Source organism: Euprymna scolopes, chromosome 10 (genome assembly GCF_053919585.1).
Source record: "Euprymna scolopes isolate OS-2025 chromosome 10, ASM5391958v1, whole genome shotgun sequence".
NCBI classification, from domain to species: Eukaryota; Metazoa; Mollusca; class Cephalopoda; order Sepiida; family Sepiolidae; genus Euprymna; species Euprymna scolopes.
Window position 1 is genome coordinate 70,483,479 of NC_136491.1, and position 26,231 is coordinate 70,509,709.

General features: G+C 34.3%; 1 protein-coding gene across 1 annotated transcript in view; it reads left to right on the top strand.

The window, feature by feature from the left end:
- The first annotated feature begins 1,545 nt into the window (after positions 1 to 1,545).
- The window catches only part of LOC145286089 (beta-hexosaminidase subunit alpha-like), an 82,746-nt gene continuing 58,060 nt past the window's right edge, over positions 1,546 to 26,231 (top strand). The window contains exon 1 of the mRNA XM_080134767.1: positions 1,546 to 2,113. Within this exon, the coding sequence (XP_079990893.1) occupies positions 1,750 to 2,113 (364 nt within the window). The 5' untranslated portion in view covers positions 1,546 to 1,749. The remainder of the gene's footprint in view (positions 2,114 to 26,231) is intronic.

A 26,231-nucleotide genomic window follows, 5' to 3' on the forward strand; every position in this document is an offset into this window, starting at 1 on the left:
GTCATCCTATGCTGTCCAAGATCTGATTTCTGCATTCCTCTCCATCCAATCTATGCTGTTGTCTAACCTTCTTGCTTCCAGAATCTTCATTGATTAACTTTTTTCAGTTTCCTCTACGTATTCTTGTGAATTTATGGCGAAATAAATACAACCTTCTTTTACAACCATTGATCTACCTTTGTCTTCCCTTCTTTGTTATCTATCATATTTTGCCTTTGTCTATTTTCTTAGTTGTATGATCGATTAGCTTGCACCCAACTAATATCGCCCCCCCCCCTGCAACATACTAGATGCTTTAGCCTGTTAAAAACGGGCAAAACTCATAGACCCTTGACTTAGAATGCTTTATACCAAATTGATGGTTGAATACGGTTAAATCTGTGCTTAGTTTTACATTAAATATTGATCCCTATTATCCCTAATTGCGCATCGAATGGATACAATAATACTTAGTTTGCTGCACCTTATTATGACAAAGGTGCTATTTGTGTTATTGCTCTGTCTTACGTCCACGTGAAAAGACAAATTTTACTTCTTATTTCCACAGAATTTGCGTGGGTGGATGATACCACAAATGTACGCATACCAAATGTTATTTATCCATTTTAATGTCTCTGGCGTGTCGCTGCAATTACTTTCGTTGACAAATGTGTAGTTTAACGGCGTAAATTATTTGACAAACAAAAAATTATAAAAGCTATTTATTTTTATATTGGACTACATGTACGATATTCGAGATATATTGCTTTTAAAATTTGGCCTTTCTAAGATTTGACAGATTGGCCTTTTTAAGGCCAAATTTGGCTTTTTTACGCTGTTTATGGCTTTCTAAATAATAGCATTATTATTTCAGCATGTTAATAACATGGGGAGAGGGGGTGTTTTGTAACTATTCTGTACTTTCACCTAACAATTTAATAATAAAAAACGATATCGTCAAGCTTTAATTTAACTTGAAAATACCAATTATTCAATTAGTGCATTCATAAGCACCCCAAAATATTACTAAATAAATTGGGAAATAGCAATTTGTTTTTTTGTAAACTAAGGGACTTTTCCGACCTTAACACCGTCGACAAAGTGTAGACGACCCATTGACGTCGCCATCTTAGGAGAAAAAAAATTCAATTTTACTACTTTGTTAATTTTATTTAGGAAAAAAAAAAAGTTTTGACAATGCAAGGAAGTTTGAGATAAAGAAAAATCCGATTTGTCACAAATCGGTATCTAGGTGAACTAATTTTGTTGTTGGTTTTTGTCGAACTTGAATAACGACGATCTGACTGTGTGTGTGTGTGTGTGTGTGTGTGTGTGTACACGCGTGTGCGCCTCGCCTACCAACCTTGTTTACACCCATTGTTGCCAATTTAGCGAGTTTCCCGCTAGATCTGGAAATTTCGTTTGGAATCTAGCGGGTAAATTTTTTGTTGGTCTAGCGGGTTTTGAAAATTTCGGTTTCGGTTAAAAATCTAGCGGGTTTTAGCAGATTTTATTTCCCTTAATCTAGTGGGTTTTGAAAATCTCACTTGGCAACATCGTCTACAACTCTTCCTCCCTCCCTGCCTCTTCCTCTCTGCCTCTTCCTCCCTGTCTCTTCCCCGCCCCCCAAGTTCAATTGAATGCCTATTAACTCGGCTCGCATTTTGCGAACCACGTGAGATTGTGTTGTTTACAGTTTCTCGACGTGCATAAATCAAATCAGCTATAACTTACAAGTTCAATATACTGTGATTGATAGCTAACACAACTATGATTTTCGCAAGTTGGACTTCGTTCGTTAACTCGGCATGTATGGTTATTGCATTTATATTATCGGCTTCCTATCTTTGTTCGGCCCAGACAAATCTGTGGCCCTTACCGCAAAACATCTCTTCTACGTCAAACACGTTACAATTGATACCTAAACAATTTAATTTCATCGTTAAGGGTCAATCGTGTGATGTTCTTAAATCCGGTTTTAGCCGTTGGTGGCACCGGACATTTCCAGTCTCCTGGAGTAGGGAAAGGAGATCCGACCCCGGTTATGATTCTAATGCTGTCCTTCACGCCCTCGCCGTAAATGTCATAACTCCTTGTTCCGGGATTTTCCCATCTTTGGAATCGGACGAGTCGTGTGAGTACACATTTCTCTTTTGCGGACATAGGCAAGAATTACGGTGCAAGTCCAGAATTCAACCTAATTAAGAAGAAAAAAAAAAGTGCATGTGCATTTATGTTACCTTGCTCTTTTTTTTTTTTTTAATTTTTTAAATAGTATTCTCAAGTTAAATTAAAGTTTTACCATATCTTTTTTATTAACTATTGTTTCCTTTTTATTTTTTTCGTCGTTTTCTAAAAAAAAATTCAGCGAATTATTATCGAATGGACACTAGTCTACTAGATTATGAAAAAAAAAAGTCAATATTTAAATATTTGTACGATGTGTTCAGTTTCTTATGTAACGTTCTCGTAAATTTTAAAACCATTGGACATTTCGCGAATTTAGCCTTTTTAAAGCAGTTTAACCTTTTTTACTTTCTTTTTTTAAAAATAATCTCCAAACAAAAAGGCTAAACTGCATTTTTTTGTTTTTTGTTTAAGGCTAAATTCGCGAAATTTGGCCTTTATTAACACGTTTCATTACAAACTGAGCACTCCTACAAATATTTAAATATTGACATTTTAATTCATTTTTTATAATTTCGTAGACTAGTGTCCAGTCCATTCGATAATTATCTGCTGAAATCTTTTTAAAAAGACGAAAATAAAAAAATAGAGAGAGGTGGGGCAAGCTCCTTCAGGTTCGCCAAAGTCTTTATGATGTACGTACCCGTCACAGAACGAAAACGTCATATTCCAAAAAGCACGCAAAGTTGATCAACCTTTGTTAACTAAAAAAACAAAAAAAAAACAAATCTAATAAAGGCAGGCAATTCAATTCGAACTAACGAGATTTTTAAAATCAATTATTAATGTTTCGCTAAAAATTGTAAAAAATATTTTCTGTATAAAAAAAAAAAAAAGCTATCAATTTACATAACTTTTAGAACATCACAGTTTGTTCCGTGACGGGTAAAGATGTTTTGTTTTGGTGCTTGTTAAGATAGTCAACAGATTGATATATGGTTTTAAGCAATAAACAACAGTACTTACTTGTCATGTCGAAAATAGAAATTTTAATGGCACATTTGCCAAGATGTGAGATGCGAAAATAATGAAAAAATTTTTTTCACATGAAGATGGTCACAGACGGATGGGACTTTTAGATATCGTCCACGAATGCGAGTTCTCTTTAAAAATTGAAAATTTTAATTTTGTCATGAAGGCTAGAACTTTAAACAATACATGATCATGGTAGGGGAAATAGATGTCTTTTGGTTCATTAAAGAATGGCTTCCTGCCTCCTTCCCTCACATACATATTCAGTGTCTCTCTATTAATTTTGACTTTCAATTTTCAAATTATTTTAATTGTGTTTTTACTATTTATCACTAACACATTATCCAAGTTGTTGTGATTTGTTCTCTCCACACTCTCTCTCTCTCTCATACATTCTGCAGAGCTGATTCCTACCTTTTATCCCAGATTTAGAAATTCATCTTGACTGCAGCTCTTTTTTTTTTTTTTTTTTTTCATTAGTTACTTACCCACTCGGGGGTGGGGGCGTAGAGAATCCAATTTCTATAGATTTAATTATTTGAAAAGTTTTGTTATGGAAAGGTTGATGATCTGAATGACATCCAGAATTTTAGCATATCATCCAAATTGTTGTTTGTTGTTGTTTTTGTGCTGCCCTCTACACACATCTTACAGTGTCTAATTTCAGCTCTTTTTGCCATTGGTTACTTGTTATGTCTTCATCAAATCGTACATATCTGTTCTTGCTTGTGAGTGATTAAGACCCAAATCAAATAAAGTCTTTTTATACATAAGTTGTGCAAAGGGTGTTTACACATGCTTTCATAGTCGTTTCATGGCTGGCTGTGATTGTATTTTTAACTTAGGCAAATTAAACTTTGCATTTATGAATGGCACAAAGATTTTGCTGAATGTCAAGATTTTATTTGGATAGAGAATTTATTTAAGGGGAGAGACACTGCATAATTTATTTACTTCTTTGTCTGTCTTAAGTTAGGAATTGAGAGATGCATATGGGCAGACATTGAAGTGACATTCGCCTTAGATTATTCACATTATTGGGCATGTTGTCCACACATCTGGGATTTCCAGAGAGAATTAACTTGTAACTTTTTCTTTTTTTTTTCTTTTGCTCAAAAACATGATGTCAGCCATATCATGATCATTGGACTATATGTTTCATCTAGGGAGTTTGAACTTCGTCCTCTGCTTCAACTCACGCCATCTGTCTCTGAGTACATTTCTGTTTGCCTAGGTTATCTTGACATGCACGAATGTGACCCTCATCAAAATTCACAATAGTTACTTGCTGGCATAGAATCACAACAATCCTCATTCTCTTTATTTAAGATGAGATATTCTCAGAAATATTTCTTAACTAGAATGGGGGGGGCCCCCGATCTTACATCATAAGACATGCTTAAATATATTCATGCAAATTTCGTATTTATTATTACAGAGCAAATTCTCTATTATATTATTATATTGTACCTAATGTATAGTAGTGATTTCAAAAGTAAAACAAAATGACTTTAGTGAAATCAGCAAGAATCGAAACCCAAATATTTAGCACTCCAGATGCATTCTCTCATCAAGCACTCCAGATGCATTCTCTCATTTAGCACCCCAGATGCATTTTCTCATTTAGCACCCCAGATGCATTCTCTCATTTAGCACTCCAGATGCATTCTCTCATTTAGCACCCCAGATGCATTCTCTCATTTAGCACTCCAGATGCATTCTCTCATTTAGCACCCCAGATACATTCTCTCATTTAGCACCCCAGATGCATTCTCTCATTTAGCACTCCAGATGCATTCTCTCATTTAGCACCCCAGATGCATTCTCTCATTTAGCACTCCAGATGCATTCTCTCATTTAGCACCCCAGATGCATTCTCTCATTTAGCACTCCAGATGCATTCTCTCATTTAGCACTCCAGATGCATTCTCTCATTTAGCACCCCAGATGCATTCTCTCATTTAGCACTCCAGATGCATTCTCTCATTTAGCACCCCAGATGCATTCTCTCATTTAGCACTCCAGATGCATTCTCTCATTTAGCACTCCAGATGCATTCTCTCATTTAGCACCCCAGATGCATTCTCTCATTTAGCACTCCAGATGCATTCTCTCATTTAGCACCCCAGATGCATTCTCTCATTTAGCATCCCAGATGCATTCGCTCATTTAGCACCCCAGATGCATTCTCTCATTTAGCACTCCAGATGCATTCTCTCATTTAGCACTCCAGATGCATTCTCTCATTTTGCACTCCAGATGCATTCTCTCATTTAGCACCCTAGATGCATTCTCTCATTTAGCACTCCAGATAAATTCTCTCATTTAGCACCCCAGATGCATTCTCTCATTTAGCTCCCCAGATGCATTCTCTCATTTAGCACTCCAGATGCATTCTCTCATTTAGCACTCCAGATGCATTCTCTCATTTAGCACCCCAGATGCATTCTCTCATTTAGCACTCCAGATGCATTCTCTCATTTAGCACTCCAGATGCATTCTCTCATTTAGCACCCCAGATGCATTCTCTCATTTAGCACTCCAGATGCATTCTCTCATTTAGCACTCCAGATGCATTCTCTTATTTAGCACCCCAGATGCATTCTCTTATTTAGCACCCCAGATGCATTCTCTCATTTCGCACCCCAGATGCATTCTCTCATTTAGCACCCCAGATGCATTCTCTCATTTAGCACCCCAGATGCATTCTCTCATTTAGCACCCCAGATGCATTCTCTCATTTAGCACCCCAGATGCATTCTCTCATTTAGCACCCCAGATGCATTCTCTCATTTAGCACCCCAGATGCATTCTCTCATTTAGCACCCCAGATGCATTCTCTCATTTAGCACCCCAGGTGCATTCTCTCATTTAGCACCCCAGGTGCATTCTCTCATTTAGCACCCCAGGTGCATTCTCTCATTTAGCACCCCAGATGCATTCTCTCATTTAGCACTCCAGATGCATTCTCTCATTTTGCACTCCAGATGCATTCTCTCATTTAGCACCCTAGATGCATTCTCTCATTTAGCACCCCAGATACATTCTCTCATTTAGCACCCCAGATGCATTCTCTCATTTAGCTCCCCAGATGCATTCTCTCATTTAGCACTCCAGATGCATTCTCTCATTTAGCACCCCAGATGCATTCTCTCATTTAGCACTCCAGATGCATTCTCTCATTTAGCACTCCAGATGCATTCTCTCATTTAGCACCCCAGATGCATTCTCTCATTTAGCACTCCAGATGCATTCTCTTATTTAGCACCCCAGATGCATTCTCTCATTTAGCACTCCAGATGCATTCTCTCATTTAGCACTCCAGATGCATTCTCTCATTTAGCACTCCAGATGCATTCTCTCATTTAGCACCCCAGATGCATTCTCTCATTTAGCACTCCAGATGCATTCTCTCATTTAGCACCCCAGATGCATTCTCTCATTTAGCATCCCAGATGCATTCGCTCATTTAGCACCCCAGATGCATTCTCTCATTTAGCACTCCAGATGCATTCTCTCATTTAGCACTCCAGATGCATTCTCTCATTTTGCACTCCAGATGCATTCTCTCATTTAGCACCCTAGATGCATTCTCTCATTTAGCACTCCAGATAAATTCTCTCATTTAGCACCCCAGATGCATTCTCTCATTTAGCTCCCCAGATGCATTCTCTCATTTAGCACTCCAGATGCATTCTCTCATTTAGCACTCCAGATGCATTCTCTCATTTAGCACCCCAGATGCATTCTCTCATTTAGCACTCCAGATGCATTCTCTCATTTAGCACTCCAGATGCATTCTCTCATTTAGCACCCCAGATGCATTCTCTCATTTAGCACTCCAGATGCATTCTCTCATTTAGCACTCCAGATGCATTCTCTTATTTAGCACCCCAGATGCATTCTCTTATTTAGCACCCCAGATGCATTCTCTCATTTCGCACCCCAGATGCATTCTCTCATTTAGCACCCCAGATGCATTCTCTCATTTAGCACCCCAGATGCATTCTCTCATTTAGCACCCCAGATGCATTCTCTCATTTAGCACCCCAGATGCATTCTCTCATTTAGCACCCCAGATGCATTCTCTCATTTAGCACCCCAGATGCATTCTCTCATTTAGCACCCCAGATGCATTCTCTCATTTAGCACCCCAGGTGCATTCTCTCATTTAGCACCCCAGGTGCATTCTCTCATTTAGCACCCCAGGTGCATTCTCTCATTTAGCACCCCAGATGCATTCTCTCATTTAGCACTCCAGATGCATTCTCTCATTTTGCACTCCAGATGCATTCTCTCATTTAGCACCCTAGATGCATTCTCTCATTTAGCACCCCAGATACATTCTCTCATTTAGCACCCCAGATGCATTCTCTCATTTAGCTCCCCAGATGCATTCTCTCATTTAGCACTCCAGATGCATTCTCTCATTTAGCACTCCAGATGCATTCTCTCATTTAGCACCCCAGATGCATTCTCTCATTTAGCACTCCAGATGCATTCTCTCATTTAGCACTCCAGATGCATTCTCTCATTTAGCACCCCAGATGCATTCTCTCATTTAGCACTCCAGATGCATTCTCTTATTTAGCACCCCAGATGCATTCTCTCATTTAGCACCCCAGCCACATTTCCTACCGCTTGAGCTAACCTGACAGACAGATAAGAAAGTTTAAAAATTAAACCACTTCAAGCTATAATTAGTTTTACACATGCATAAACTAATACAAATACGTCAGCAAGTTGAAATGAACATTTTGCATTGTAACTTGCTGATTTCTGTGTGTGCTATTCAACGATCCAAACAAAGATTTTATTTGTTATAAACCATCCTTTGTGTACAATTACTATTTCTTGTTAATTTCAGTATAATGTGACCGATAGTTTAAGTGTTTATTGGTTAAATATTTACGCACAAACACACACATACATACATTTATTGTTTTATTTATATAGATGAACTATCTAATGGTTCGTCAATATTTTGAATATTAAACATATGTGAAAGTACATCAACAAGATTTTAATTTCCAGACATGTTATCGATCTTTTTCCAAGGAAGCTTCCTCCAAAGAAATTCTACCTGATGCTAGACAGATAGAAAGAGGTCTTTTTTTTCCATGATGACAAGAGTATGAGTTCTTTCTGCAAACATCTTACAATATTGGAGCTCAAAGCACGTTCCATAGGAATATGAATGGAGTAGAGAGAGAGACAAGCACCATCGCTTTTGTGAGAAAAGGGCTGTGAGAAAGCATTTCATCCATCACTAGATTCACAATAGTTAATTTTGTACTCTGCCACTGCAAAAAAAGTGCTCTGAAATAAAGAGGCAGTTTTATGATCAAAGAAAGCCTTGACCTTGTATGGTCACAGATCTACCACATTAAAAGATGGAATTATTAGAAGCTTGAATGAAGCTATCCAAGAACCCAGCAAACATCTTCCACATGGAACAGATTTCCCAAGATGTGGCAGTATTATTGCATTTTAGAACGTATTTGATTCTTATGTTTGGTAGAGGATTGCATTAATTCGCTGTCCATTGAGAATTGCGTTTTTTAATCAACTGACATATTTCTCAAGGATGATATTTGCCAGTTCAAAGTAAAGGAGAAAAACAAAGGTTTAGGATTCGTGAATGAACTCTTTAAAAAGATGACGAAAATGTCTGAGCGATAGTCCTGTATTTTGTTTTCTTCTGAGAATCATGTAATTTTGCATAGAAAAAAAAATGCATGGTTTTATAGGAAGGAAACGAAGAACAGAGGGCTAATTTTTTTTATCCACCAGTGAAAAGGTAAGTAAATAGGAACTTATTTAGAAATAATGTTGGACAAATTTTTCAACAGGTTATTTTAAGATGCAGATGGAGTAAGGAAAGGAACAGCTTCTTTTTTTACTAGTGAAATGGGTAAAAGTTTTGGGGAAAAAGAATTAGGTGTATGTGTGTGTGTGTGTGTGTGTGTGTGTGTGTGTGTGTGTGTGTGTGTGTGTGTGATTTTAACTTTTGTTGATTGCATCAACACAACACTAACCGTATCTGATCTGTTGATAAAACAAGGCGTGTGAATGGGCCACAGATGGCAGAATCAGGATAATGGTTTATCTGATTCAAATGCTTTTAGAGCATTAGCAATCGTCTTAGATTAATTTCCTAATCATTTCAGCAATAAAAGCATTCTTAGATAATCAGGAATCTGAGTAAAATCAATAACAAAAAAAAAACAACTGAAATTGGAATGACCCCCCCCTCCTCACTGTGTGCATGGAAAGGGTGGGGGCAGTACAAAATGTTCACACATACTATTCAAATCACTATATGTACTCAAACTAAAAATTAAAAATGTCTATAAAGTTTGTTATATGTGCATGTTTATATTTTTGTATGCACAGGATGCACTCCTAAATGAATTAACTAATCATTATAAATTTTGAATCACTCTAGGTGTAAGGGTGGGTAATGTAGGCTGTATTTAGTTTCATGCAAAGAGGAGCTGGAAGCTCTATATGAAAATTCAAATACCTCCGATTTTTTTAACAATAAGTATTAGACATCAATTAGTAAATATTTCCCAAATTTCACATTTTTTTTTTTTGGTATTTCAATGGGTTTTTAGAGATGTGATATTTCAATGGGTTTTTAGAGATGTGATATTTTAATGGGTTTTTAGAGATGTGATATTTTAATGGGTTTTTAGAGATGTGATATTTTAATAGGTTTTTGGAGATGTGATACGCCCATTTGAAAAAAACAAATATTTAAGATTTGCATTAAATTTGATTGATATTTATTAGACACAATGAGATTCCCTGAATTACAATTTCTTCTTATGAACCCTTAATCTTAAGCCTTAAAATTGTGACATTTTGTAAAATCAAAATTATAAATAAGTATTCTAGACATAAGGTTTAGTCACATTATATCTTGGTTTTAATCTTTTAAAAGAAGGCATAAAAGTAGTGCAAAACTATTTTGTTTGCGAAATTAATTTTACCTGACTTGGCATGGATATTTTTTTAGTTACTTTATATAATCGCGCTTTAGTTTAATTATAATGTCAAACTGGATAGTATGCTTTTTTTTTTCATATTAATGGGTCACTGCTTATGAAAGCCGGAAGACTCTCTGAAAATCACATTAAAATATTTCACTTTGATGAGCAACACTATGAAAGGATTGGAAACAGTGGGTAGAATCAGTAGAGTTTGATTATTTAAGAATACAGCTTAATAAGTATTTGTTAACATTAAACTTCAAGATGATTATATTGAAGCCAGTTGGGAAGCAGTCTTATGGTATTGTGTTTTACTGACTGGTAGTTTTTGGCAATAAACTTCGTTCATGGAAGCTTCATTTGGTGATAAGCACATTTTCATATCTCTCAGCTTTTTGCTGTGATTGTAGCTAGATGGATGTTTGTTGTGAATGTTTTACAAGAGGAAACCAGAGATTGGAGTTCAAGTCAGCATCTACTATGAAAGTAAATTTACAATGTGAGAAAGGAGCTGTAAGGTAGAAAAGAGATCATCTCCATTAGAATACAAAATCAATTTTGTACACTGTCAAGGCAAGAATGTGTTCTGAACAGCACCTCCCCAGATGTGGCATAAATAGTCCATTTTAATGCATACTTAGCTCTTGTACAAAAAAGAATTGTATCAAGAGTGAGGTACTTTCTGAAGTTGTAGAATGATTTAACTATTTTTCCAGTGACCTTAGGAATAGATGTGTAAATACTTCTAAAACCAAGCATCTCTCCTTTCACCACCAATGCTCGAATCCTTGCTTTGCTCCAGTTGAACTGAATGGTGCTCTCCTTGAGTAAGGCCCCTGCTTTGATAAAGCTTCTAGGACTGACTTTTACTTCAGATCTAAAATGGAAGACTTGCATCAAATCTGTTGCTAATGTCACTTGATTTTTCTACCACTCCAGAAAGTATCTCAATCCTTACAAAACCAGCTTCGAAATTTAGTGGAAAATGTCCTCGTCTCTTCCCTACGGCTTCTTTATCACGTTGTTACTCTTTCTCTACATTATCATTATTTTTATGGTAAGGGTTCAACTCAGATCCAATCTATGGGTCTCCCTCTGTAAAATATTCCAAACAAAAACTCGACTATTTACAACCATTGTAAATAATTTTCCTGTCTTTCTCTTGTGTACCAAAAACTAGATGGAACTTACATGAGAAATGTTTCTTTCCAAGAATTACCTGTGTGTGGAACCAATGCCACTTAGAAATTAGATGCTGTTTGGATCTCCAGTCAATTCTGTTATCTTTTAACCCCTCCCCTTAGTTTTTCAGCAGAAAATAAAAAAATGTTTACCCTAGCCCTGAAAACAATAAATTCAACATGGAATTAGTTCAAAACAGGCTCTTAAAAAATCAAAAAATATTCTGTGCTTTACTCCCACTATATATTTTTACCAGAAAAAAAAAATGACCAATAATGTTTATTTTCATCTTTTGTATGACTGTCATATTAAAAAAAATGGTATACCATCTTTTCCTGTTATCTAGTCAGGAAGTGGCTGATTATTTTATATTAAATTTATATAGTCTAAGTTTTTTTAAGCATTTTTTTAATAGATATTTTCAGGTTATTGCCATGTCAACTAGCTGGGGAAAAATAGAATATACCCCTCACACACACACCACGCACCATTAAAAATCATTGGAGTTAAGGGGTAATGGTGCATAAAACCAGACCCTAAGTTTCAAACATGGCGGTTGGTCTATCAATTGAGTTATGGAAGCACAAAATGGATACAATACTTCTGATATTCTTCAAAACTGATTACTTTTTGGCAAAATATTAAGATATTTTTTATAACATAGTTACGTTTTCTTTTTATACTGCACAATATTTAAATATACTTTATTTACTATATACTTTATGTAAATCTGCGCAGTTTATTACGAATGTTGACGATTAAAAAAACAACAAAAAAAAAACATGTTTATAGTTAACTATATTTCACATTTATTTTTACCTCCTTATAATAAAAAATATAAAAATACGTAAACATTCTTAATCAATTGATTTTAGGTTTTTTAGTCGCATATCTTTTTCAAATAACTGTTTATTTTGTCAAACTTTTCAGATATTTCTATGCGATTAAAAACGCAAAATCATTTGATAAAGAAAGTTTACGTATGTTTATATATTTTTATTATAAGGGAGTAAAAAAAATTAAACGTAAAATATAGTTTTTTTTTGTTTTTTTACACAGACATCACCACATTATCAAGGCCAAGAGGCCACTCAAGGATAAGGTTTAAAGAGTGTACAGTAGAAATTGGACAATATAGTAATCATTAGTAATGAAAATTCGGTAAATTTGATAACTTATATGGAACGGTTCATCAAGAACTTATTTACGTTAGACTTGAACACAACCATATTGTAGTCAGCTGGAAAGCAGGAAAACGGAAGACAATTCCACAGGCGTGCAGTTCTAAGAAAGAAGCTTTGTTCATGGAATCTACGTTTAAGTTTAGGCACAGATAAAGAGTGGGGGGAATTATTGATAGTGTTTTCAGCTAGACGAGTGTTTCTTGTGAAAGTTAGGCGAGGGGGGACCATAGTAAATATAGTTAACTATAACAATATTTTTTAAATCAGCGACGATCGTAATAGACTGCACAGGTTTAAAAAAGAAAAAAAAAACGTTTTTGAAAAAAAAAACGTAAATATGTTAGAAAAAATATATTAACAAAAACAGTCTTGATATTTTGCCCAAATATATAAGTAAGCGGGAGTATTGTATCCATTTTAAGCTTCCATACCTCAATTGACAGACCTGTCGCCATGTTTAAAACTTAGTGTCTGGTTTTATGCACAATTACCAGTTAAGGATTTAAATGTATCATTTATTTGTCTCAACTAAACTTGAATAAATAGATTGATTTAGGCCCAGAAAAGGGCAGGTAGAACTTTCTTGGATCCCCTAAAAATGAGGAGCACAAAGGCAATGATTTTCTAGTTCATTTCAGAATTTGATGCATCTATCCTCTACCCTTGTCGTTGCCTAGGTAGAGAGGATGGAACTAATTTGTTGATTGAATGGGGTGAAGAGAGTAGGAAACATTATTCCATTACACCTGGTGGATGATACATTTGGATAGGAGGAAAAAGAGGATCAGACCCAAATCAATGCTACACCTTTAAAGAAGTTTGCTTTATGCTATGAATAGTTTGTGGCACGAATGCTATGCCCAGAAGAAACTGGGGCAACCGTGGAAACACTATCACAATTATTTGGAGAACTACCTAGGAGAATTAGGGGTAGGCACCCATTACATGTAAAGGAGTTGTTGCACACGTTACCACTGGATCAGTTTATATTGGTAATCACCTCTGCACTGTCTACTGCTAAGACCAATATGGTAATGACCTGTTATTAATGTAATGACCAAGACTATCAAACCAGGGTATGTAAGAGGTGAACAGTGCACGTAAACTAAATCAAACAAATTTCAAATAATTAGTTACATTTAGTACAATAGAAATTCCAGTTTTATCCTTCATTTGTTTTATGTTGTTGTTATGCTTAAAAATATTTCCATTCTATGGCCATTCGATACAAACTCGGACCATGTGATATTCAGCACTCTGGTTTATTTTTTCCCCCACTAATAAAAGATATTCACTCTATTGCTTCAAAGTTGATAAATAGCCAAGTAAAATAGTTGGTATGTTTTGATAACACCTGCACTGCCAATGCCATTAATACACGACTATACATAGGCAATGCTAGACATCTTCTAAACCTCTCCCAGCTTTTTATCTATCTACTTATTAACTTTCAACTCTCTCTCTCTCTCTCTCTCTCTCTCTCTCTCTCTCTCTATATATATATATATATATATATATATATATATATATATATATATATATATATATATGTATATGGGTGTGTATATGTATGTATATGGGTGTGTATATGTATGTATATGGGTGTGTATATGTGTGTATATGTATGTGTATATGCGTGTATATATATATATGTGAATATATGTATATGTGTATATATATTAGTGTTGGGACGATTAATCGGAATCCGGAATCAGAAAAATCAGAGCTTTTTGGGGTAATCGGAATCGGTATCAGAATTGGAAAAATTATAGTTTGATTTCCGATTCCAAACCGATTTTTTTAAATTTTTAAATAAAAAAAAATGAAACAAGCACAATTAAAAAAAAAAAAATTTTTTTTATTAGAAGTTGTTCCTTTACAACATAAGACTGAGAAGGGCCATAGAATAAGTTATAAATCTCATTTACAAATTTAACATTAATTAGCAGAATTTAATTTATTTTATTTATTGGTCATTTATAACTTGCCTAGTGCCTTTGTAATCGTTTTGCATCTATCACTAAAATGCCTATGTGCCCTCATCTGAGGGAGTTCATATGATTATTAACAAGTTTAAATGCTCTGGGGGGGGGGTAAATTTCGTTGGCGCCAGCTGTACAGTGGGATGTTTGTCATCGGCTTCTTCTGAAATAATTAAAGGTTTATGGCACCTTTTTGAACACAAGGAAATCCTCAGACTCTCCAAACCTAATTTAATTTGTTTTTAATAGTTTTTATTGTAAGCAAAGTAAATATTCTAGAGTTCACTTGCCTATTCAATATCACAGATTTTAGAAAACTTTTTGCACCTATTTGATAAATGGTCATATGGCGTCTATTAGAGACTTCTGACTTTAATATCAAAGATTTAATATGCTTGGAATTTTTTTTCTGGCACTGGTTTTGTCGGATCGCCACATCCTTTGAAATATTTCATGTTTCTTCTATTTTGTTTGGTTTTGGCACAAGTAAAAATAAAGATGAAAATCTCACAAGTTTATCAAAACTTTGGAAGAGCAAACATTGAGAAGTTTGTTAACTTAAAAAAAAACAAAAAAAACTTTCATTTACATTTAAAATACCCAAAACATATGAGATTCTACTTTTTTAGGCGATTATGTGTAAGCACACTGAAACCTTATTTTAGAATTTAGAATGGCGGTTCAGTTGTGCAACATAAATATAATGTAAACTAATCCCATTTCGGTACATGATAACTTTTTAAGCAGTCAAGTAATTTTTACCACTAATTGTAAGGCCAATCAGCAAAATCATAAAATCACATGTAATTGCTATATTTTTTGTATTGCCACCCGTACTTAGGGTTAATAGTAGGAAAGAAGCGTGGTTTTTATGACTTTTAACAATACTATATATTAATACGATAGTGTGTGTGTGTGTGTGTGTTATTTGTTTTGTGTGTCATGATTACATCCGAGTAACTATTGTTTAATTACGGATTCCCATTTCTTATGATAAATAATTTTATCAAGAATTCTTCATAAGTTTTGGTTTTGGTTTTAGTTTCGATTATAGCTGATGGCACTTAAGTCAATTATTTTTTTATAAATAATTTTACAAAGAATTCTTCATAAGTTTTGGCTGCGATTTTGATTATAGCTGATGGAATTTAGTGATCCATTTTTTTTTTTGATAAATAATTTTATCTTTTTTTTTTTTTTTTAATAAATAATTTTATCAAGAATTCTTCAGAAATTTTGGTTTCAGTTTCAATTATTATTCTTTCCTAGTGTCGCCTAGTGAGCCCAACAGTGATTCACTGAGGTCAAGTGCATTTACAGAGAAGGGATTACAGTGTTAGCCTATAGATCATCTTACTGGAGTCATTGAGACCAGGAATGCAGTTCACTCTGCAATTCTTGGGATGTTATTTTTTTGCACAGTGTCACACAGAGGTTTGAAAAGATTCATATCCACTTTGGACAGGGAGATAATGACAATGTTATTGTTTAGGTTCAATGTAAAGCTTTCCAAGTTAGTTCTATGATAGTTAAATCGAGGCTTAAGTTTGTTGATGATAGACTGGACAACTACAATGGGACAGTGCTGAGACTTGGGTTTAGTTTCCTGTAGATTTCTTGAAATTATGTCTGAATTCAGAAGTAACAAATACCAAATCGAAGTTATAACCCTTCTTCCAGCGTGTGCTGAGAAAAGAAGGTTTATCCTTAACTTTGTTCACTATGGCTAGGTCATGGGATAAAACCGACTCTTTGATGAGCTCTCAATCTTTATTAGTGTAATTGTAATTTTATGCTGTGTTATCAGATGGGTTTACTGTCCATAATGCAGTTGGCAGACGATTTGCAAGAGGCTTATAGACATGTTATTGCCTGTTTTAGTTTCCAACTGCAATATTTTCATACTGTGAGTCAACTTGTTCCAGAAACCTTTGACAGTCACACATGTAAATGGCTTGTCTATACACTGCACTAGCATGGAAAATGACTAAAGACATGCTTAGAATTCTGGCTGGAGAGGATATTTTATGCATCTCTTGAAGACAAAGAACATCAACCTTGAGAATGGATAGGAAGTCAATTTTTGCTGGTGACAGACCTTCAGCATTGAAGCTGATAACTTTGAATAGTTAAGACATGTTTGGGGTCAAGGATCAACAATTTTACCATCAGCAGAGGTTTTGATCAAGATGAGCATAGTGCAACAATCAAACTCTCGAAAAATTAACAGGAATGCCACAAGAAGGCTTGCTACATATCCACAGATGTGTATCCTCACATGAATTACTCCAACTATGGATTCCAACCTAATTCCTGACCAATCTGGTTTTACAAGCTAATAGGTTATGCATGGGCCAAGTATTGAACAACAATGGAGGATGGGTTCTAAGCTGAAATGGTCTCTGGTAGTTTTTATAGACCTTACAACAGTCTATGATATGGTTAACCATCGAGTGCATTTGCTGAAAGTTAGCAAAATGGTTCAAAACACTCTCATAGTTTAATATCGTCAAATCTCTTCTAAAAAATGATCAATTTTATATAGAGATGGAAGAGTAAGAGAGAGGTGGAAAGTGCAGAAGAATGACCTTCCACAAGGTTCAGTTCTGGCCCCCACACTGTTCAACATATATACAAATGATAATTCAATATTCTGTAACGTTCACAGATTCATCTTTGTGGGTAACATGTGCCTTACAACCCAATCAAATGACTTTAAAGTCATCAAAGATCAATTGCTGCAAGTCCTCATGCTGTCATCATCATATTACATCAAGTGGCATCTCCACTCGAACACAGGTAAAACTAAGGTTCATTCTATCATAAGATCTACCTAGCCTAAAAGATGCTCAACATCACCTCAGAAGGTAAAGTCCTAGAAAACACTTTATACCCAATTTATCTCGGTGTGACACTTCAAAAAGTTCTGCAAAAAGCTATCAACATGTAACAGCCTGCTCGCAACTCTGGCCAACAGCTCTTGGGAAGCCAAGGAACAAATGCTATGCCTGTCAGCTTTAGTACTGTGCTACTCAACTGCAGAATACTGCGCAGTGGCATGGGCCCATTCTGCTCATGTTGCAAAAGCAGATGTCAAGCTCAACAAGGCATGCAGGACAATTACTGGCAACCTGAAATTGACCAACTTGCCATCTATTTGTCCAGAATCGCTCCACTGCACATCCCACAAGAGCTTCTCCGCCATCTCAAGCTTCATATGAACAACACCAGCATCATTCCACCTGCACTGGTGGAATGATGTTGTCAAAGATGACAACAACAAGGCTCATCTGACACCAAAAAACGATCTTAAAGCAAGCTCTAAACTTCTCCAAAAAGAGTGGGCATCACTCAACTGGGCCCGAGCAAAAGTTTTCAAAATATGATTCAACCAGCACAGATGGGGTTATATACAGGACGCTTATTGTCCATGCAATGCTGACATATAGACCATCATGTACATCCTTACAGACTGTCCCCTGAGCAAGGCATTCTCTGATGTGGACCTGAGGGATGTTTTGGACACTGCTCGACAATTAATTTCAAGATAAACCAAAATGCTTTGATGATGATGAGTGGAAAAGTCTTAAAGGTCATCTCCGGCTGAAGTTGAGGAAATCATGTGACCTTTGGTGAGACATGTCTCTCTTCCTCTTAGCTGGTAAGATTTCAACTGTGATGGATGCACCTGCCTGCTCTCCTCAAGAACGAGTGGCTTATGTAGGGAAACACACTATCTGTAACTCTGTCTGTCTGTCTGTCTGTCTGTCTGTCTGTCTGTCTGTCTGTCTGTCTGTCTCTCTCTCTCTCTCTCTCTCTCTCTCTCTCTCTCTCTCTCTCCAACAACTTGTTTTCCTGACGATTCTGCTTTTAAATAAAATAAATCATTTACAAAAAAAACAAAAAAAAATAGTGTTAGCATTGTCACTAAAGGAGAGAGTCTATATTTGTACAGTGTAATGATGTATGAAAGTTAAATCTGGCCAATGAACAATGAAGGTTGAGCATGTATGTTGCACAGAGAGAGATATGAGAATGGATGCATAATGTGAGTCTTAAAGACAGACTTAATCTGATGACTACAGGAAATTAAATCTGGAGAGTATAAGAAGATGTACAGAGCAGGAGACTTCATTAATTTGGTCACATTGAAAGAATGGATAAGAGTTCTTGGGTTAGTAGATGCCAGCTAATTAAAGTTGTTGGGTCGGTTCACTGAGGAAGGCCGTGGGAGAAAATGATAAGGATGGATTTGTGAAAAAGAGGGATAAATAAAGACTTGGTCAGAGATAAGTTAGTTAAACCGAATATGATGATCAGTTCATCCTTTCTTTCACTTACCCTTTTCTTTGCTGATGGAGTACATATATGGCAGGAAATGGATATTGATGTCGCCTTAGCGTGCACATTCTTCTTTCTCTCTCCTCACTAATTTGAGGTTTACAAAACATTGGAAACAAGGTTTGCAAAAAACACCAACATTATGGCATAAATCCGAGATTCTCTCAAATTGTGGGTAAAATAGCAATTTTTTTTAAAGAAATCATGGTTTAACAGACAGGCTTTAAACATTGATTAAATTTTTTTTTTTTTTTTTCATTTTTTAAATTTTATGATTGTTTGAAAATAACACTCTCCCAACCTAAAGCCATGTATTACCACTGGATACTACCACTACTACTATTTATAGTAGTAGTGGTAGTAGTATAAAAGAAGTAAAAAATAAATAAAAGCTGAAAGACTGAAGGACATAACAGCAAGAAATTCTTTTAATTAATTTAAGTATTCTTTTGTTTATAATGGCAACTCGCCATTAAGTCCAACAGTAGAAAATTCACTTTTACATTCTTTCACTTTCTACACTAGCACTAGAAGAATACCTGTCCCAGGATGGGTAAAATTAATTCTTGAACAGAGCAATTTTGTACCACTTCAAATTCCCCTTATGAAGATTAAAATCAACTGATTGAATTGAACTTTTAGAATCCTTCAATAAAACTGAATTTTCAGAATTCTTATTTATAGAATTCTGATTCCCATTTTGATTAAAGTTCATTACATGGTTCTAATTCGAGAAAATGTTGTCTTGAATTTTGGGCTTAAGGGATCTTAAGAAGAAATTAAAATTCGGGAGCCTTTCTTAATTCAAGTCATTACTAGGGATCAAAAAATAATAATAATAATAATAATCTGAGGTGGAATAATTATATGAATAATAATTGACTTAACACAATAAGTTTTATTGCATGAATAGAAGAAAACAACGGAATATATTATATCTAAGTCTTTTTCCCGTCTGTGTGTCAAACACTCTTCCTTTTCTATCTTTCTTTTCGTCAGCATCTCTCATGACTAGCTAAACATTGAACATGACTAGTTAAACAGTGTTAGAGAGATGCTAGATTGTTCTATTATAAAACCTCCCCCCACCCCCCGAGCTAAATTCTTCTCTATAATTTTGCTTTTAACATTTTGTTTACTTTGAGTTTGAACATAAATATTCAGTCTTTTTTCTTTCACTTCCCCTCAAAGTTTGAACTGGTGTATTTTTAGTTTTTGGAGAATCCACAATTCTTGGACTCAGTGTTTCCTTCATCGGTACTTCATTGATCTGGAAGGTATCATGTAACACTTCCAGTGGTAATTTTATATTGTTTTTGACTGTTTCCATTGATCGAGATCTTAACTGATTTATATGTCTTTTATGGAAAAATGCCTTTCATTTTATTATATAGACCGTTTTCTCAATTTTTTTTTTTTAGACTATACCGTCCTCCCAAAAACACTTTCCTGTCCAATAGTTCCTAAAAAATCTTTATCGCTGACCTTATATGTTTTATACTTTGCATTATCTTTTAAGTAATTTTTTTCTTTTTATTATTTGGTAATATCCTATCGAACACTTAACATATCTTTCTTACAACCATAATTTCAGTGATAAATTTTGATTTAGTGTTATCCTATAAATCGTTGAATAATTTTTTGAATTTAAAATTTTTGAATACTTTTTTTTCTTCCATTTTTTTTTCAATGCTCTTTTGAAGCCAAGTTGTTAGACCTCGGGTTGTATGTTGGTGTAGTGATATGTTCCATTTCCAACAACTCACAATAGTCCTTAAGTTCTTGGCTTGTGAACATAGTACAATTGTCGCTTACAATTTTATTTCGTGCTCTAAAATGACTAAATACTTCGTCTAACACCTTTACAGTGTTTGAAGTTGTTGGGTGTTTGTATCTATAAATTTCAGACCATTTCAAAACACCATCCATGATTACTAGGTAATAGTATCCCTTCAATGTTCCTTCAATTTTTTCCCCTGTTACTTCATCTTTTAAAGATATGTCACTTCCTGTATCAAGAAGGCAACTTACAGTTCAGCCATTTATTTTGATGTCTCTATATTTTCTTTTTTCAAAGTTCTTTAGATCTAAAAAGATCCAATCATATTTGTCCTTTTAACCTTCTGATCTTTTTTCTTCTTGCATACAGTCGTTTTCTGCTCTTTTTGGACACATTCATAACATAATTTATTTTGGAAATAACAGTCACTTGTAAAATAATTTTTTCCACCATTTTCCTTGCAGTATTTTCTTTCCTTGTGGACTCATTGTTTTAATCTTTGTATTTTGACAATATTTTTCTCTATTGTTACGTTTTATATTCGGTAACTTTTTATAGTAAAATGACTTGCTTTCCTCTGGCCGTGAACTGAAAAGAAAAGTGTAACGAGGGAAAGATGGCGCCTTTTATCAGTTTTGCCAACAGGAAAGTCTTGTGAAGTCGCAAGATTTCACATGTTGCACATGCAAATTAACATGCCGGCTTGCATAAAAGCCTCGTTTTTTTTTTTGGGGGGGGGGTAATTGAAAAGTAGCTCAGTCAAGAAAGTAGCACGAAGGCTTGATCTAAAAACCTCAGTTTTTAAATTCTTCTGTAGCCTTTTGTAAGGTTATTTCTGTATCTTGCTCCATAATTGATAGTAGTCTCGAACATATTTCTTTATCTTTTGCTGCAGTTAACTTCAGAACAAAAATTAGGCATTTAAACATGTCTTCCTTAATTTGCTTAATCTTGAATAATTCACACTGTGAATTTACTTTTCTGGTGTATGTAAGAAAGTTCTGGTTTTCTTGTGTAACAAACCGTCACATTCACCAAATATTTTTGACGATATTTCAATCATTTCTTTAAACAAAATATCTTTCATTTTTTTCGGCAGTATGAAATTCATGTACTTCGTATTTTCCTGAGCACCTAATTTTTGAATAACAAGATAAGTTTTTCTTTGTCAAACCACAACTGACATTTTTTTTTTAATTGTTTCATACCTTCTGAAGTAAACTGGAAAACTTACATAAGTTTGTGTTGTTTAGTGGGGTGTACATATCGGGAGCAACACATATAACGGAGGATGAGATATTTATATAACAGTGTACACAGCGATGACAATGATGACAATTACTTGTTGAGAGTTTATATTTACAGAGATGTGAAATGGACAATTCTTTTCAACACCGAGAAGGGAATTAATTATTGATGATGGGGGATTGACAGCATTTTGGAAAAGGTTTCATATAATGATTATTTACAAAGACAATAGATAAAAATATATTACCTTTCAGTGGATGACAAATGAAGACAAAGGCTTACTTATAACATGAAGACATTTATTCCAGCTGGTTATATGATCAGGTATTTGATGCCTTGCAGAATTATTACATTGTCTTGACTCCCTTTTTGGTTCGCTCCCTTTCTGGTTCGCTTCTTTGGCTAACTTAACTCTCCCAATTCTCTGTCAACTCCGAACCCTTCTGACTCTTCTCTCATTTCCTGCTGACTCTAATTTAACTGAATATATTGTTATCTATCTTTCTTTGTTACGTCAGAACGTGCTCAGACATGTGAAAGTCCCTCACGTGAATTCTACATATTACATATGTCCCCAACACGTTTTTGGCAACACAAAGAAAATTCCTTAATTTACATTATCTGATTCTACTTGCTCTGACCCAATTAGCTGTATAGTTATTTCTAACACAATGGACAATGCTCTACAATCCTATCCTCTAAATTGCAATATGCTTTCTTTTTAACTTTTGATTACTGGGTTCGATTCTAGTCTTTTCCTTTAATAAATATTATTTTCAATCCTATTTACTTTGTTTTTCTAATTACAGAAGTCTGTCCCCTTCCCTATATAAAGTTTGTAATGGAATTCCAAAAGATAATGGGAAATTCCTTCGTCAGAAAAAAAATTTGCGTCTTCTCCTTTCTTTACTTGTTTTGTTAATACATTTTGCAGGGTTTCTTGTTTTAGTATTTGCTTTTGTAAGTTTAACTGCTGTTTCTGTTGTTGTTGAAATTGAATTTATTGTTGTTGATGTTGCTCTCAGTATATCAATTACAAAAATTCGATTTGTTTTTGGATTGATTTATTCTGTTATCCCAATGCATCTGTTGTTGTTGCATGGCAGAACACATGGTTTTCGAAAATTTCACCAACTGTTCCATGATAATTTTTAAATACAACAGAATAAGAAAAAGTCTCAAGTATAAATACAACTGCTAGATCAGTCAATCCAACGACTTAATATTAAAAAAAAAAATGTATTTGTCGATTTTTTTTTTTTAGTTTTTTTTTTTCCTTTCGACTGTCAACTTTCCACATGCAATCTTTCTCTTTTAATCAAACCTACATCTATGTGAGTTGTTTGAATTCTTTCTTTGGCATTGTTATATCATGAATTTCAATATAAGCAGAATAATAATCCGAACAATGATTGGGTTAAAACGATTAAATTTATTGTATGAGTAGTAGTCTAATGAAGGATCTCTCTCTCTCTCTCTCTCTCTCTCTCTCTCTCTCTATATATATATATATATATATATATATATATATATATATAAAGCTGTGTATGTGTGTCTGGTCATGAATAGACTCCTATATGGTTGACTATTTTAAAAAACTGATTACATATAATGATAGAAAATGTATTGAGACACAGGAATGGGTATGTTTGATCTGGCAGAACAGTGGTTCATTAAAATTGTGGGGTCTGCATTCGCGCCTGGTCCACAAAGTATGGAAATAAAAAATTTAAAAATTAAAAAAAAACGTTTACAAGTGTTTTTGATATAGATGTACATAATAATACGTTGATAAGTATGTTGTAACTTAAATAGGATGGTATAATAAAATTGTGGGGTCTGCGTTCGCGCCTGGCCTCCATAAAATAGAAATAGGCACAAACTTTAATAAAGACTTTTCATATCTATCTGCGTAAGTATACTTTAATAATTATGTTTCAGTTTGAAGAAATATGGTATAATAAAATTATGGGGTGTTCGTTCGCACCTGACCTCCATAGAATGGAAATATGTCACAAAGTTTTACAAGGTTTTATAATATAGATCCACAGAATATTGTGATAAGTGTTTCAGTGTGAACAGGTATGGTATAATAAATTATGGGGTTAATCTATTTTATTTTTACTTTGATCATATTTTGCTTTGGTTTTGATACCCCCAAATTCGAAGCTATCTCATACACAGCCCTTCCTTTTCATAACCTATCATACTTTCATAAATCAGAGTCCATTTTCTGCAGGCTGTTTTTGAGCCCAGTCAACGACGAGTACTTTTGCTAGTATATATATATATATATATATATATATATATATAGTAATTTATAAAATATATATGGCGATTAAGCTACACTGAATATTCTGCGTTTCATCCAACTATAGGATTCGTCAGGCTTATGCGCGAATTCTGTCGTTGCTTCTTGTTTTTATATATGTTGAGGATTTCTAGTCGGCCAATCAGCTTTCTAGTATCCACCGCGCCCCTTCCTACCAGCCAATGGGCATGCATTTTATCAAACAAAGGATCTGTTTTAGAACTAGGTTAGTGGTTTTAGGTGGCCGCTCTCCTTTTTTTTTTTTTTTTTTTATACAAAAAATATACCTATGTGCACACAACAATGAACATACATATACATATATACATACATATATATATATATATATATATATATATATATATATATATATATACATATATATACATATATGTATGTGATCGTTTATGTATATTCATGTTTATTTAATTTATTTATTTGTTTTTTTTTTTGTTTTTTTTCTATTGTTATTGTTAGTTTTAAAGCTATTTTGTATCGCTATCCTAGAGTAAGTTTTATTTTGTGAACACAGTTGTTTGCTATTTCCCGCCTACAGTTTAATAGATTTTGAGGTTCTTTAAAGTACAGGATAGAAAATTTTTCATGGAGGCATAATTTACATGGGTCGTCTAAATGTCTGCATGTGGTAGCTTGTCTCATTATTTTCCATTCGACTACCGGCGAATGTCCGCTTTCTTTGAGTTCCCAGTATTTATTCGCTAGTGTTGTTTTTATACAGTGTTTTTTATTTTTGAATGTGCTTTTGTGGTCATAGTATCGGGTTTTGAAATCTAAGGAAGTCATGCCTATGTAATATTTCTTGTTATTCGGGTTTTCTTTCGCAAATATTGTTGCTTGATAAACTATGCTTTTTGTTAGACATTTATTTTGGACTGGGCAAAGTGTGCGGTGTCTACAATTGCATTTATCTTGTTCGTTATTAGTATTTTTATTTATGGTATGGTTGTTCTTGTCCGGGGTTGGTTTGTTATTATTATTATTATTATTATTATTATTATTATTATTTCTGCTAGTGTTGGTTTTATTTCTGTCATGGTGTCTACTTTTTTTATTGTTTATTTTGTTGTTGTTTACATTGTTTTCATTTAGTATTTTGTTATTATGTGCCTTAATTATCATCTCTAAATTTTCGCAACAACTGTAAGATAACTTCAAGGTATTTTTATTGAAGATTTTGTGTAAGGGGTTGGTTGCGGGAAAGTGTTTTTCAATAAGATCTAGAAATTTCTTGCCAAGTTTTGTTTTTAACATTTGATTGTATGGGGCCGTATACCAAATTATAGTTCTTTTTCTTCTGTTTTTAATTTTATTATAGTTGTTGGTGTTTTGTTGCTTATATTTGATATCGATATTTTTGTATCCACTATTTTTTAGGGCTGTTTCGTAAATATTGGATGACCTGTTAAATGCATTTTCTTGGCAAGAAATTTCTAGATCTTATTGAAAAACACTTTCCCGCAACCAACCCCTTACACAAAATCTTATCAAGCAACAATATTTGCGAAAGAAAACCCGAATAACAAGAAATATTACATAGGCATGACTTCCTTAGATTTCAAAACCCGATACTATGACCACAAAAGCACATTCAAAAATAAAAAACACTGTATAAAAACAACACTAGCGAATAAATACTGGGAACTCAAAGAAAGTGGACATTCGCCGGTAGTCGAATGGAAAATAATGAGACAAGCTACCACATGCAGACATTTAGACGACCCATGTAAATTATGCCTCCATGAAAAATTTTCTATCCTGTACTTTAAAGAACCTCAAAATCTATTAAACTGTAGGCGGGAAATAGCAAACAACTGTGTTCACAAAATAAAACTTACTCTAGGATAGCGATACAAAATAGCTTTAAAACTAACAATAACAATAGAAAAAAAAAACAAAAAAAAAACAAATAAATAAATTAAATAAACATGAATATACATAAACGATCACATACATATATGTATATATATGTATATATATATATATATATATATATATATATATATATATATGTATGTATATATGTATATGTATGTTCATTGTTGTGTG